Genomic DNA, 15,041 nt, shown 5'->3' with positions numbered 1-15,041 from the left:
TTCTCTATAGGTTTAATGCAATGCCAATCAAAATCCCAACGGCATTTCTTGTAGAAATCGATAAAGCAATCATGAAATTCATATGGAAAAATAAAAGACCCAGAATAGCAAAAGCAATTCTAAACAGGAAGTGTGAATCAGGTGGTATAGCAATACCAGATTTCAAACTATATTACAGAGCAATAGTGACAAAAACAGCATGGTACTGGTACCAAAACAGGCGGGTGGACCAATGGTATAAAATAGAGGACACTGAGACTAATCCACAAAGTTACAACTATCTTATATTTGATAAAGGGGCTAAAAGCATGCAATGGAGGAAGGATAGCATCTTCAACAAATGGTGTTGGGAAAACTGGAAATCCATATGCAACAAAATGAAACTGAATCCCTTTCTCTCGCCATGCACAAAAGTTAACTCAAAATGGATTAAGGAGCTCGATATTAAATCAGAGACACGGCGTCTGATAGAAGAAAAAGTTGGCTATGATCTACATACTGTGGGGTCGGGCTCCAAATTCCTCAATAGGACACCCATAGCGCAAGAGTTAACAACTAGAATCAACAAATGGGACTTACTCAAACTAAAAAGTTTTTTCTCAGCAAAAGAAACAATAAGAGAGATAAACAGGGAGCCTACATCCTGGGAACAAATCTTTACTCCACACACTTCAGATAGAGCCCTAATATCCAGAGTATACAAAGAACTCAAAAAATTAGATAATAAGATAACAAACAACCCAATCAACAAATGGGCCAAGGACCTGAACAGACACTTCTCAGAGGAGGACATACAATCAATTAACAGGTACATGAAAAAATGCTCACCATCGCTAGCAGTCAGAGAAATGCAAATCAAAACCACCCTAAGATACCATCTCACTCCAGTAAGATTGGCAGCCACTATGAAGTCAAACAACAACAAGTGCTGGCGAGGATGTGGAGAAAAGGGTACACTTGTACATTGATGGTGGGACTGCAAATTTGTGCGGCCAATTTGGAAAGCAGTATGGAGATTCCTGGGAAAGATGGGAATGGAACCACTATTTGACCCTGCTATTGCCCTTCTCGGACTATTCCCTGAAGACCTTAAAAGAGCATGCTACAGGGATATTGCCACATCGATGTTCATAGCAGCACAATTCACAATAGCTAGACTGTGGAACCAACCCAGATGCCCTTCAATAGATGAATGGATAAAAAAAAATGTGGCATCTATACACAATGGAGTACTATGCAGCAATAAAAAATGACAAAATCATAGAATTTGCAGGGAAATGGATGGCACTAGAGCAGATTATGCTTAGTGAAGCTAGCCAATCCCTAAAAAACAAATATCAAATGTCTTCTTTGATATAATGAGAGCAACTATGAACAGAGCAGGGAGGAAGAGCAGGAAAAAAAGATTAACATTAAACAGAGACATGAGATGGGAGGGAAAGGGAGAGAAAAGGGAAATTGCATGGAAATGAAGGGAGACCCTCATTGCTACACAAAATTACATATAAGAGGTTGTGAGGGGAATGGGAAAATAAACAAGGAGAGAATGAATTACAGTAGATGGGGTAGAGAGAGAAGATGGGAGGGGAGGGGAGGGGGGATAGTAGGGGATAGGAAAGGTAGCAGAATACAACAACTACTAATAGGGCATTATGTAAAATTGTGGATGTGTAACCGACGTGATTCTGCAATCTGCATTTGGGGTAAAATTGGGGGTTCATAACCCACTTCAATCTAATGTATGAAATATGATATGTCAAGAGCTTTGTAATGTTGTGAACAACCAATAATAAAAAAAAAAAGAATAGAGGAGAGAAATTGGAGGCAAAAGGTACAGACAAGTATTGAGTTTTGCTGTAAAGTGAAAGAAAGAAATGGAGTCATAACCAGAAGGATTGGCGGGGGGAGTTAAGAAGGTTTTGGTTTTAAGTTGGAGAATTATGTGGAGATGAATTAATTCAGTAGAGAAAGAGACACTGAGATGTGTGTGTGTGGGGGGGGCAACAGGGAGTGGTTTGCTAAAGCAACCTTATAAACATAATTGAGCTTTTCACATTCAGTTTAATCATAACTAAACATGGGGATTATTGTACTTTTCAGTCAAAACACACTGATGAACAAATGATAGTTTCCATGGTCTGAACAACCGTTATTTTTAATGTGATTTTGCTTTCTAATCATCCTTCTTAACAATAAATTAGGGACAACTTGGAAAATTTTGAAAACCACTGACTGAAGATTTTTGATGATTGTTATTACTTCAGTTTTTTTCATTTCATCCATTGTACCAACATTTTAGACATAGCAGACTATTTATTCTGCCTAATAACAATATAGCATTACTATCCCCCATTTTATAAGTGAGGAATAAGGGCTCAAGACCCTAACTCACTTGCCCAGGATCACACAACTTATAACTGACAGAGTCAAGTTTTGAACTGAATTCTAAATCTTCAATATCTGCGTGTTTTCTAGCTTTACCTCCATAGCTAAGATGGAAAATAAAGGGATAAGTGAAAGGAGCCAGGGGAGGGAGGCAGGTAGTGAATTTGGTTTTGATTGTGACCTAACCATGTTGTTCTTGATAATTCACCAAGTTTTTCTGGGTAAGTGAGAAACTCATCTCTCCACATGATAATTGATGTCAAGTCTGGTCTAGGACTGGCCATTCTATACTCAAAGAAGAGAAAATCTTTTAAGCTGTCATCTGCAATTAAAAAATGCCTACAGTATTACAGTAAATGGAAAACGGGACTCATAGCTATGTATGATAGGAGAGCAGGTACCTGAAACAAGGTACCTGGGAGGAAAAGTGTCAGATAGAAATATGTGGGTGAATTATGGGTATATGAGTGAATTTTTTATTGTGCCTTTACATATTTTCCTTTAAAATATTACTTTACTAGTAATACCTTTTAAAAAATTGTGCAAGATTTTATTTCTATTAGTTTTTTACCGCAAAGGAGTTCATAAAACTCCTCTGGCTACCTATGAAATGTACCCGGGGCTTGTACCTAGTAATAAAGTTAAGTGGCTGACAGCCTGTTAGCACTTTCCATTGACAGTGGGATTGATGGGTGATGTTTCCAGTGTTTAGTACTCTGGTTATAAACTCAATAAAAATCTTTAAGGTATGAAAATATGAATAATCTTTGATTTAAGAGTCATGGAATGATTCAATCTAAATTTTCATAGACCAACAAAATTAGGTTATTATACACTGGAGAATTTGGCTTTATGGGCTAGATTGTGCTATTTTAGTTTCTAGAATGTGAACTTTGTTTTATGGCACTAATAAGAGGATTATTGCCTAAATTAAATATTTTGGGGAGAAAAAATATTTTCTGACTGGCACCACTGAATACAAGAATACACAGATTCCTTTTCTGTTGCATCTTTGTCTAACTAAATAGAGGGAATGCAGATACCCTCTCCCCACATACAGGTCACTAGGCACATCCGTTTGATCTGCATATTTAAGAAGCGTCACAGAAAAATGAGTCCACTAATATCTTCTAAGAGGCCCATGTTTTAAGGACAGTGGTTTCTTTCTTTTCTGTTGTTAAGAGGGTCCACAGAATTTCCAAACAACTAGTAGGAAGTTCTGTGTATCAGGCTCTTAATGACAGATGAGCGTTGATGGGAGTTTAGAATAGGTGGCAGTAATGGTGTTGATGAAAAGAGGTTCTGGATTTATTTCAAAGCTGGAGTTAGTTTTTAATTTGTTGGCGTGTTCATTTGGAAGTCATTAATGGGTCTTTCGAGAGCCGCACACTGTGCTAAGAACATCTCCTCAGTAAGCTGTTGTCTAAGCCTTACCATTCCCTTCCCTGGAAGATTCTTACTGCCCTGTTCTGAGGCTCACAGACAGCATATGGGATATTTCATCTCTACATTTAGAGAGTTCCTGCAGTTAGAGTTTTGATGATGAGATTCACCCGAGTCCGGTAATGAACTTGTGTCACTATCACTGCCTCTTTGGGAAATGGCATTTTTCTCTACCTAAGGATAACAGTATTGGTTAGAAAACGATGAGCAGAAATGGTCCATGCACACAATAAATCGTTAAGAGGGGACTTTCTAGATAAATGCAGGTAAGTAAAAGCCAACTCCATCATCAAATAATTGTTGTTTAGCTACCTTGAAATGCATTAAATCTGCAATAAACTCAGCCCCCACCATCTCAAAAAAAAAAAAAAAAAGGTGCCATCTAATGGCTGACTTTGAGCAGCTTGATAAAAGTACTTGTATTTCCTAATTTAGTTCACAGCTACATCTACTGGCCTAAAAGGGAACGTGTTAAAAATGCTTAAATCAAAATACTGTCAGATTCTTAAAAATATTTTTGTTTTACTCTATTTATAATTATCATGAAATTTCATATTTCATGGAGCACATGTAATACATCAAATATATTTGTATTTTATATAATGGTACATCATTTAATCAGGGTTCAAAAAAAGGAGAGCTAGTGGGAGTTCAGTAACATGCCCAATTAGGGAGTTTGCCCAGGACTAGGTGGGGACCTCCCTGCCTGTGTAGAAATCAGCATATAATCACATCTACCCTGCCACCTGGCCAGCTTTGGGCCAGCAAGCACAGCCTGATTGTTCAGTCTAGGTTTACTGGTTACTCTTAATTATTGTATCATTTGAGTAGGACTGAGGATTAAATTCAACACAGTAACTTAATTGTGGAGGGGGGAGATGAGTTTGTCCTATGGGTTCATTGTTCCTAAACAAGCTATGCACCTGATCCCAAGAGATTGATCATTCAGCAGGGGCAGTATGATTAGCTTGTTTTATCAGGGCAGGTACTTCAAGCTCAGAAAATAATTGAGGTAAATGATCTGAGTTCCTGTAGTGGACTAACTGGCAATTCCCTAATTATGGAAGAAAAAGAGAAACCATGTCATATACAGTTATTCGTATGTTAATTGCATAACTTTGACTTTATTACTTTATTTATAGTGGGTATTGATATTTGAAGGATTTCTGAAGAGGTTTAGCTAGTTTTCAATTAGACTACCTTGGATATTGTTTTCTTCTCTTCAGAGGGGAAACACAGGGGAAATTTCCTGGTTGATTCAATTGGAACTTTACAGAAGGGAGAATACACTGCCGAGGCCCTGTGCTCTACATTTGTGAGGGGGTTACCATCTCAAAGGACTGGCAGAGTCACCTCTGCTTCCCTTTCCTGTGTCTTGTGTAGATGTATTCATGATGCCTGGTATAGTAAGAATTTATAGATAATTTATAGCAATTGCCTGGAAACTAAAACCCAAATAAAAACAATGAATGAAAATGTTCTTAGTTATTTTGAATTACTTTAAATTATTTAGAGATATAAATTATAAATGTTTTAACTTTTTATTGTGGGATAAGAGGTATTTGTCTTTATTTCTATTTTATATTAGTCAGCTTCATATCACTATAACAAAATATCTGAGAAAATTAATGTCTAAATGAAAAGATTTAGTTCACAGTTTTGGAGGTCCCAGGCACATTGCTCTGGGCTCCTGGTGGAGGTGCTGGACAGCAGTGGCAGGGGTGTGTAGTGGAGCACAGCTGCTTGCTCATATCATGGGCCAGGGAGCAAAGAAAAAACTGCACAGTCCCTCTGGGTCACATACCCATGACCTCAGGAACTCCCACAAGATTCCACCACCTTCTATAATGTCCTTCTTGGGACCAAGCCCAAGACATATAGGTCCTAGGGGGACATTCAAGATCTAAACTAAAATACATATATTGGTGTTTATTTTTAAAGAAAAATGTATTTAGGGCCTATCTTTTTTAAAAAACAAAGATGACATTGGTTTGGGGGTAAAATATATATATATTTTTTTTCACTGTTTAAAAAAAAAAAACTCAATGTAGAAAAGTACAAAAAAGAAACAGAAGCCAGCAGAAATCCCACCAAGTTACAGTCACCATAGTAGGAACACCCTTTTAGACCTATGCTGTGTTTCTACAGGTAGGTTCATAGAATTGTGCAGAAATGTTGTGTGCTGGGTTGGGATTGAGCTCAGTGATAGTTTGCTTAGTATGTGGGAGGCCCTGGGTTCCATCCCCAGCACTGAAAACAACAAAAAAACCCTCGGGTGCTGGGACCTTTTTGACTGCACAGTAACAGGGACATTTCACACAGCAGAGTATTTAAATCTCTATCACTTTCAATGACTACATGGTACTCCGCTGCATATTATAATCTACTTAATCTGCTTAACTGCCAGTAGTAGTTAGATAATAGTTTTTCACTATTATACACCATAGTGATCATGTAGGCATACATCTTACTGTACTTTTCTTGATTGAGAAATTTGTCTTAAAGATAGAGGATGTATGTTTTAAAAATGTCTTTGCAAAAAATTTAAAAATAAAAAAATAAAGTGTTTTGCTATCTGTTGCTAAATGACCCTAACCCTAACCCTAACCCTAAATGACCCTCCAGAAAAATCTGTTTATAAGGTAACAGCTTAGAATGAATCTGACATAACTTTCCTATGTTTGAATATAAATATATGAATACAACACCAGTGAAATTCCACATCATGTACAACCTCAAGAATAGGATCCTAATTAGAATAACTTATACTCCATGTATGTATAATATGTCAAAATACACTCTACTGTCATGTATATATAGAGAGAGAACAAATTTTTTTAAAAAGAAGAAGATTACAGCCCATATAAGTTTCCTAGCACCCTGGCCATTAGTGACTTGTATTACTCTGAAACTTTTGGCCATCTGATAGATAGGGAATTATCTCTTTTTTTCTTTTTTTTTTTTAAACTGCATCTCTCCTGCACCTCTGTTGCTATAAAGGCTCAAATGAAAACAGTCTGTGATTGGAGTTTTTCAAACCTCTTCAGGCCTGTCCTATCTCCTCATCTGCTGATATAGGTGGCTGCTTTCTCAAGATCCCAGGTCTCCTTTTCTTTAAAAATAAACAAACAAAAAAGGTAAACCATATAATAGAACAGCTTTCTTTTAAATATTTCTCTAGAAATGGGCCTTTGGCCTTCCTGTTCTGAGAGTTAAAGGAAGTATTATTGTATTCTTCCTCTGAGACTGTTCTGGGTGCATTCTAACAACATTTATTTTGTCTGATTCTTTGTTGTAACTGCTGCAAGGTATAATTTTTATGTTAATATTTAGATTTCTTTCTTAGCTCTATGATCAGCCTGATGGCTTTTGCTAATTATAATTACATTTCTTCCTTTGACTCTTTAATTCAGTTTTATTACTATTCTGGTTCATCTTTTATTAGTACATTTATTCTTAGACTATTTTTATGTATTCATCTCAAGTGAAGCAGTATTGCAGAGTGACTGTAAGACCCTAAATGTAAGTAAAACGAGGGAAAATCTTAGAAGTTTTCAACTTTGATGATATCTAACAAAGGGAATGGACTAAGTTCTGTTTACTTCTCACTGGTTTAGTTCAAAGATTAAAAACAAGAATGAGTCTCCTGGCAAATTGTTTAATGGTAGCCATTTCAGAGTGATATGCAAGTGAAGTCTGAGAAGCGGCTGAAGCATCTTTCTGCGTCTTCCTAATCTAATTTCAGTTTCTGAGATCTCTACCAGCTCTGCCCTAGGAAGAAGCTTCAGTTTTTTACTCTGATTAACACTCAGCATACTCGCCTCACCTCCTCTTCTTCACAGTGCTTACTAGAACCCCAGAAAACAGGCAGAATGATCTTCCAGAGGTTGTTTCATCTGTCAATCCCTTAGGCCTTCAAGCAGTTTATGGATTAAGGAATATTTTCCTGGAATCATTTTTAAATGAATTGGAAGCATCAGTTAGTAAGTTTGAGGCAACAGAGACATCTCTGTTGCCCTTGTTTTGCATTCCTTTGCAGCTCTGATGGCTTAACGTGGGGCTGGGGAGAGGCACTTGATGTGTGGAGCAATTTGGTGACAGGGGGACTGAATCACAGGTCTTGTTCAGTGTAAAATGGGAGATAATGACCAACGTGTTTTACGCCAAGGAAGGAGAAATCTGATGCTGGGGCATATTTACAAAATATTTCTTTAAAAACCCACCAGTTTCCTTTCATAAGTCAAATTGGGCCTCTGGCAATTTATGAAATGGGAATGTGCACCCATTAAAGAAGGCCTTCTTTCCAGAGGCCTGGTACAAATCAGGCTTAGTCACCTCAGGAATGGTCCCAGCCATGTTCCACAGGAGGAAAGGTGGCCTTGATCTCACTTGAGTTTTCATTTTTTTCCTTTGTCCTTATTTCTTATACTGAAATTATAAAATTTGGCCAGTATGAACAGATGTCTCTAAATAAAGCATTGTGGACTGATAGACCTGATATTGTGCTATTGTGTGCTTCCTCTTAAGCTTCATTTTAAAAGCTACCTGATATTGGTAGTCAAATATAGCTAAAATTCAATGAAACATTGAGTTTAATAAATATGTTAATATACTTATACTTGTCAGTATATCAGAAAATGAAGTCTCTCAAATTCAATTTCCCTAATAAATATTACTAAAAATTTTAAGAAGAAATATATATTTTTTTTAATATTTATTTTTTAGTTGGGAACAATATCATCTTTATTTTTTATTTATTTTTATGTGGTGCTGAGGATCGAACCCAGCATGTGCTAGGCAAGTGCTCTACTGCTGAGCCACAACCCTAGCTCCAAGAAGAAATATTTTTTAATGTTGTGTATCTTTTCACTATGCAAATTGTGCTAACCATAATTTAACCTTTTCTTGAAGACTGAATATCAGATATTGTTTGCTGCTTGTGCTAACAGATCCTGGGCTTTTATAGTTCTTTTATTTTTTTTTTTAATAATTTTTTTCAGACCTAGTTAGTTACTTGCAGGTGTCCCATTTGCTTCTGAAATGCTGTGGCTTTATTGGACACAGTTATGCTTATGGGCCCCTCTTTGTCTTCATCTTCTGTCCTCCACAGGTTCCTACCTCTCAGTGACTTTATCCCCACCCTGACTCAGGCTCACTGGCCCCTTAACTCTGATGCTTGGACATCCTGCAGGCATAATGCATGTTGCCCACGGAATGGCCACTTATCCCACCCTGCAGCCTACTCCTGGACCACTCTCCCAGTGAATGGCAGCACTGTCCACTAAGCTGCCCTAGGGGACAAGCTAGATCACCATTCATGACCATACTCTTTCTCACCCTGTCTCGTCAGTCACAAAATGCCTCTCTCCTGCATAGGCACAATGGCTGGGGACACTTCTTGTCCCAAGATGATCATAACGGCCTCTCTGCCTCCCACCTTTCTTCACTGCAATCCTTGCTGCATCTTACTGCCGGGCACTCTGGCCTTCACCTTCCCCAGACTTCTCCCTGCAGCTGTACCATATACTCTACTTGTTACCAGGGACAAAATGTCCATGCTGCTACCAAAGGCCCACCCTTGCCACTTGGGCAGTAGGTCCCAATCCTGGTCATCTACCCAGAGACCTTGCTGCTGTCCTGTTCCTCAGGCTTTACTGATGGCTACATTCTCCCTATTGCTGCAGCTTGTACAGATGTGCTGTTCTCTCCCATTGGTCTGCTCCCTTCACAGAAATTATTTCCTGAAAGGATTGCATGTGGTGGTCATTTCCACTTCTTCCCCTTTCTATCTCCTACCAGCTTCTTTCCTTGGGACTGCAGTGCTATTGTCCAGGTTGCCAGTGCTCTCCTTGCTAGATCCAGGTCTTACCTCCGTTCCTTGACCTTCTGGCCGCATTTGACCCATTGAGCAACCTCTCAGGAAGCAATGTCTTGTGGGTCTTGTGGTTTCTGAGACACCTTGGACCTCACTGGTCTTTGCCAGCTCCTCCTTTGATACTTTTGACATTAGTCCATTGACTCCATACAGAGACTCTTCATTCTTCATCTGTGCACAGACCCTCGGCGCTGTCATCTAGCTCCTGGCATTTTAAATCAATCTGTCCATTCAAGTGGCATCCAGATATATAGCCCTTCAGACTTGCCTCTCGGCTGCACTTTCCATTTTCACTGTGTCTCACAGGCATGTCTAATGACCCATGTCTCATCAGAGCTCTTGATTTCCTCACCTCCTCCCAATGTATTCCTCACCTAGTCTCCCCCATTTCAGGAAGGACCACCATCACCCCGTCCCCCTAGTTCAAACCAAAAACCCAGGTGAGAATTGTTTCAGATTCTCTCATTTCCCTTCATCCCTTCTAATCCATGGGTGAGACCTGTTTGTTGTAGCTCAGAGCCCGACTCCTCTATCTTTCTCCGCCTCCATTCTTCTCTTACCTAATGTATTGAGCATCCTTTTGGTCTCGTGACCTCACCTTCATTTCCCCTGCATTTTTTTTCTCCACACAGCAGCTGGAGATATTTTTTAAATGTAAGTTAAGTTATGACACTATTTCACTTAAAATTCTTCACTAGCTTCCTGTGGAAGAAGGTTTGCATGGTAAAACCCCACCTCCTTCCCTGACCTTTTCCTGAGCTATCACAGTTGCGCACCCCTCCTGTTGCACTTGGGCCCTGCCAGTCCCCTTGTTCCCCCAATACACCAGGTTTACTCCTGCCTAGGACCTTTATTCTAGCTTTACCCAGGAAATTTATGGCCTGACTCTGTACAGCCAGCTCTATAGCCATTCAGAACTTCCACCCAGATTATTTCACCTCCTCAGAGAAATATCCTCAAACCATATGGTCTAAAATTACTCATTATCCTGTTTTATTCACAGCACCAATTGCAAAATAAAATTATTTGGCCTATTTTCTTGTTTTATCAGTCTTTGTAAAAATGTAAATTCTGAAAACAGAGCTCTCCTTTATCTTGTTCTTTGTATCATCGGCACCTGTCACAGTACCTTCCATTAGTAGGTGTTTTTTAAATATTTGTTGAATGAAATCTGATTACATGGCTTCTGCTATCTCCCTTTGCCTTGAGAATGAAGTTCAGTTCCTTTAATGGTTTATGCACCCCTCTGTGATCTGGCCCCTGCTTATTCTTTAACTTATTGGTTCTCAACTGGAGGCAAAAATGTCCCCCCACCTAGCCCCAGAATATATGTAGAAGATATGTGGCAGTATCTGGAGGCACTTTTGTTTGTCAGAACTGGGATGGTGCTGCTGGCATGGTGCTCCTTGGAGACTTGGAGGCTTCTTTAATTTTAAAATATAATTTTATAACTTTAAAATTACAAAGAAAGCTTTTAAAATAATTTTGTTTATGTAATGCTCTCCTTCCTTGTGAGTTTATAGCCTGTTTCAGATCAGATTATAATGTTAATTAACACTAATTTTTACTCATTTGGATCCTTTTCCCCCCAAAATCAAGGAATTCTTATGCTGATTTTTGGGGGGAGGGGGCACCAGTGATTGAATCCATGGGTGCTTAACCACTGAGCCACATCCCAGCCCTTTTTATATTATATTTAGAAACAAAGTCTTACTAAGTTGCTTAGGCTGATTATTTTCTTAATGGTTCCCAAAAACAACATTTTAAATAATTCTAATGTTTAAAAATATTTTCTCTTCCATTTGCATACTTGTTTCACTGTATTTCTAGTAGTATAGATTTTGTTGTTGTTTTAACTTGGTTAAGGTTTGAAAAATGCTTCGCTATGAAAATAGGTAAGAATTTTTTTTAACTTATTCATAGTGTTATTTGAAATTCATGCATTAGCCTTGCTAAGAAACCCCAAAGGGAGCTGGGCACAGTTGCAGACACCTGTGGCCTGGGAGGCTGAGGCAGGAGGATAGCAAGTTCAAAGCCAGTCTCAGTAATTTAGAGAGGCCCTGAGCAACTTAGTGAGACCCTGTCTCAAAATAGAATATAAAAATGGATAAATATGTGTGGCTCAGTGGTCAAGTGCACCCCTGGGTTTAATCCCCAGTATCAAATAAATAAATAAACAATAAATAAATAAATGAAATAACCTAAAGGGGCATCACTCATTTTACTACCTCTGTTGTAGCACCAGGTAGATTCTCTAGCCCAGCTTTTCATCTCTTACTCTTCTTTCTAGCCTTACAAATTCAGGTCTGCATTGATTTACTCATCCTTTTCTATCATAAGCATTTCCCAAATCCCTATTCATGTGTCCCTCTCTGATCTAGAGGACAAGGATACGCTAATAAATAAGGTTGATCCCTTTAGAAGTGATATATTCAATAAGTATTTCACGTTTAATTGTGATAAATCCTGTAATAGAGATAGGTACAAAGTGGTGACAAAGGATTTTAAAAAATCCATTATGCTTGAAGGATTGGCAAGATCTGTGAAAGGATGGGCTGTGGGAACTGGGCTCCTGGACAGAAAAAGGAGAGTGGGAGTGGGCTGGGAGAGGCCAGGTGGAAGGACAGAGTGACTGAGTTGCAGCCATTCCAGAGACATGCAGTGGTCTGAATTTCCTGCCACCTCCCTCCTGAGTGGTATAAACAAAAGCATTAAAGTGTAATCCTGCCATCAGCTATAATATCACACTGCATTTTGAATAGATAATTTGAGCTAGGTTTTCAATTCAAAAAGAATAATGAGCCACCTAAGATAGAAACCATTAGGGAGCTGTCTGGCTATATTTGGCTTTCCACAACTTTGAGTAGACCTACATCTGCTCTGGAGGTCACTTATGTCTCTTCATCTTTCTTAGTACTTCCCGTCTTGAGACTTATTGTAAATAAAAAGTGGTTTTGTTTGATGTATTTTTATTTTGGAGAGGTTTACCCACCCCAACCCACCCCTATAATGATTTAGTTATGGCTAGGGGGAAAGACTGAAGACACTGGTCTCAGATATTAAATTGCTGAAGAAATTCAAACTCTAGGAAGAAAATTACATAGAAGGAAGCCATCCACTTTAGAGTCTTTATGTCCTTGAATTTCATGCTCAAGAGCACTTATCCTGGAAAATGACTTGTCTGGTCAAAGGAATCATTTAGGAAGAAGGTGGGAGCATTCATCAGGTTAAAACATTTCCAGTGAGGACTAGGATAAAAGAAATGATAGCTATCAAAACCTTTTTGTTTCTTTTAAAGGATCCCTCTAAAATATTGGCTACCATTCAATAAAGATGATTATTTTTAAAGTCCAGGTTTTTAATTTGACAAATGGTATACCATAAATGGAGGCGAGGCCTGGTGGGATGGGGGCGTGGCCTGCGGGGCCACGTGGGCGGGCGGGGCCTGCGCAGAGGCGTTACCTCGCCCTAGCCGGGTTCCTCTGGCCCTCAACGGACTTCCGCGCCTCGGCGGTGGCTTTCCTCCCTCTCTTCCTCCTGAGTGCGCAGTCATGAGCTGGGCAGCCAGCGTGCTGCGGTCCAACCTGAGAGCCAGCGCGAAGCTCCTGGGCCCCGGGAGGGCGCGCAGGCCCCCTCGGGCCGCGCAGGTCCTGCTGGGCGGCGGCCGGCTGCTCACGCCGGTGTCGGAGATGGCGACCGTGAAGGGGGAGCTCTTCAAGAATTTGGCTCCCGAGGAGCGCGTCCACCACACCAAGGTGTCCATTATAGGGAGCGGGTCGGTGGGCGTGGCCTGCGCCTTAAGCATCTTGCTGAAAGGCCTGAGCGACGAGCTCGCCCTGGTGGATGTTAACGAAGCCAGGCTGAAGGGCGAGACCCTGGACCTTCAGCAAGGCAGCGCCTTCGCGAAGCTGCCCAACATCGTGTGCAGCAGAGACTACCTGGTCACCGCCAACTCCAGCCTGGTGATTATCACGGCAGGGGCGCGCCAGGAGAAGGGAGAAACCCGCCTCGACTTAGTCCAGCGGAATGTGGCCATCTTCAGATTGATGATTTCCAGTGTCGTCCAGTACAGCCCCCGCTGCAAACTGATCGTGGTTTCCAACCCAGTGGATATCTTGACGTATGTAGCCTGGAAGTTGAGTGCGTTTCCCAAAAGCCGCGTTATTGGAAGTGGCTGCAATCTGGATACTGCTCGTTTCCGTTTTTTGATTGGACAAAAGCTTGGTATCCACTCCGAAAGCTGTCATGGGTGGGTCCTTGGAGAACATGGAGACTCGAGTGTTCCCGTGTGGAGTGGAGTGAACATCGCTGGCGTCCTTCTAAAAGATCTGAACGCAGCTATAGGTACTGGTAAGGACCCTGAGCAGTGGGAAAATGTCCACAAAGACGTGGTTAACAGTGCCTATGAGATTATTAAAATGAAAGGTTATACTTCATGGGCCATTGGCCTATCTGTAGCTGATTTAACAGAAAGTATCTTGAAGAATCTCAGGAGAGTGCATCCAGTTTCCACCATAATTAAGGGTCTTTATGGAATAAATGAAGAAGTATTCCTCAGTGTTCCTTGTGTCCTAGGAGAAAATGGTATAACAGACATTATAAAGATAAAGATGACCCCTGAAGAGGAGGCCCGCTTCAAAAAGAGTGCAAAAACTCTTTGGGGAATTCAGAAGGAGCTCAAGCTTTGAAGTTGTTTGGAGACACCATTCTGAAGTTACTGAAGACAAGATATAGATATAGGATTGTGTATGCCAAGGTTTAGAATAACTTGAATTCCTAAAAATTGATGAAGAGGTTCCCCTCTTTATTTAGCCCTCCAGGTTTTGTTTGTTTGGTTTTTATTATTTAGTATCCAGATGTTAGATGGTACTTTTTACAATTCTTGACTGCAACACAAAAGGGGGTTTTGGTGTCTCAGTATCAGTACTTTCCTTGAACATCAGTGTCGTTGCTATCTAGTCCAAAAACAAGTCTGTTTGGTTTTGGATACAAAACAAAGATATTGGTGTTTATTGTGTTATAGAAATTCCATTCTTTTTGTTAAATACATACTAATTCCTTCTGGCTCATTGATAAATATGTTCACTTATATACTCTTTTTAAAAGTTGTAACTTCCTCTAATGTAGAAATAAAATTGTGTACACACATGGTACTTTTTTGTAATGAATCCATCTTGAGGCTTCCCTCTTTTTGCTGGGACAGCCAATCAGCTGGACCATTAAACACAAACATCATGAAATGGGGACTCTGTGTGTGTGTACAGCACATGTGTGCATGCATGCCTGTGAATCGAGATCATTAAGATATGAAAATAATGGTGATCAGATGTAGCTGTTA

General features: G+C 39.8%; 2 protein-coding genes across 2 annotated transcripts in view; both read left to right on the top strand.

Annotated features, from left to right (window-relative positions):
- TMEM242 (transmembrane protein 242) overlaps positions 1-15,041 on the top strand; it is a 32,299-nt gene that overhangs the window by 11,493 nt on the left and 5,765 nt on the right. The window lies entirely within an intron of this gene.
- On the top strand, positions 6,039-14,923 carry LOC308648790 (L-lactate dehydrogenase A-like 6A). The gene has a single exon (XM_081293804.1). The coding sequence runs from the start codon at positions 13,255-13,257 to the stop codon at positions 14,389-14,391; it is 1,137 nt and encodes a 378-aa protein (XP_081149930.1). The 5' UTR covers positions 6,039-13,254; the 3' UTR covers positions 14,392-14,923.

The sequence above is a fragment of the Spermophilus citellus genome (assembly GCF_964194105.1).
Source record: "Spermophilus citellus genome assembly, chromosome: 5".
Classification (NCBI taxonomy): Eukaryota; Metazoa; Chordata; class Mammalia; order Rodentia; family Sciuridae; genus Spermophilus; species Spermophilus citellus.
This window is presented reverse-complemented; position numbering and strand designations above follow the sequence as displayed.

Bases quoted from the DNA above. Each gene is read 5' to 3' on its own strand.
- LOC308648790 (XM_081293804.1), top strand. From the start codon at position 13,255: ATGAGCTGGGCAGCCAGCGTGCTGCGGTCCAACCTGAGAGCCAGCGCG.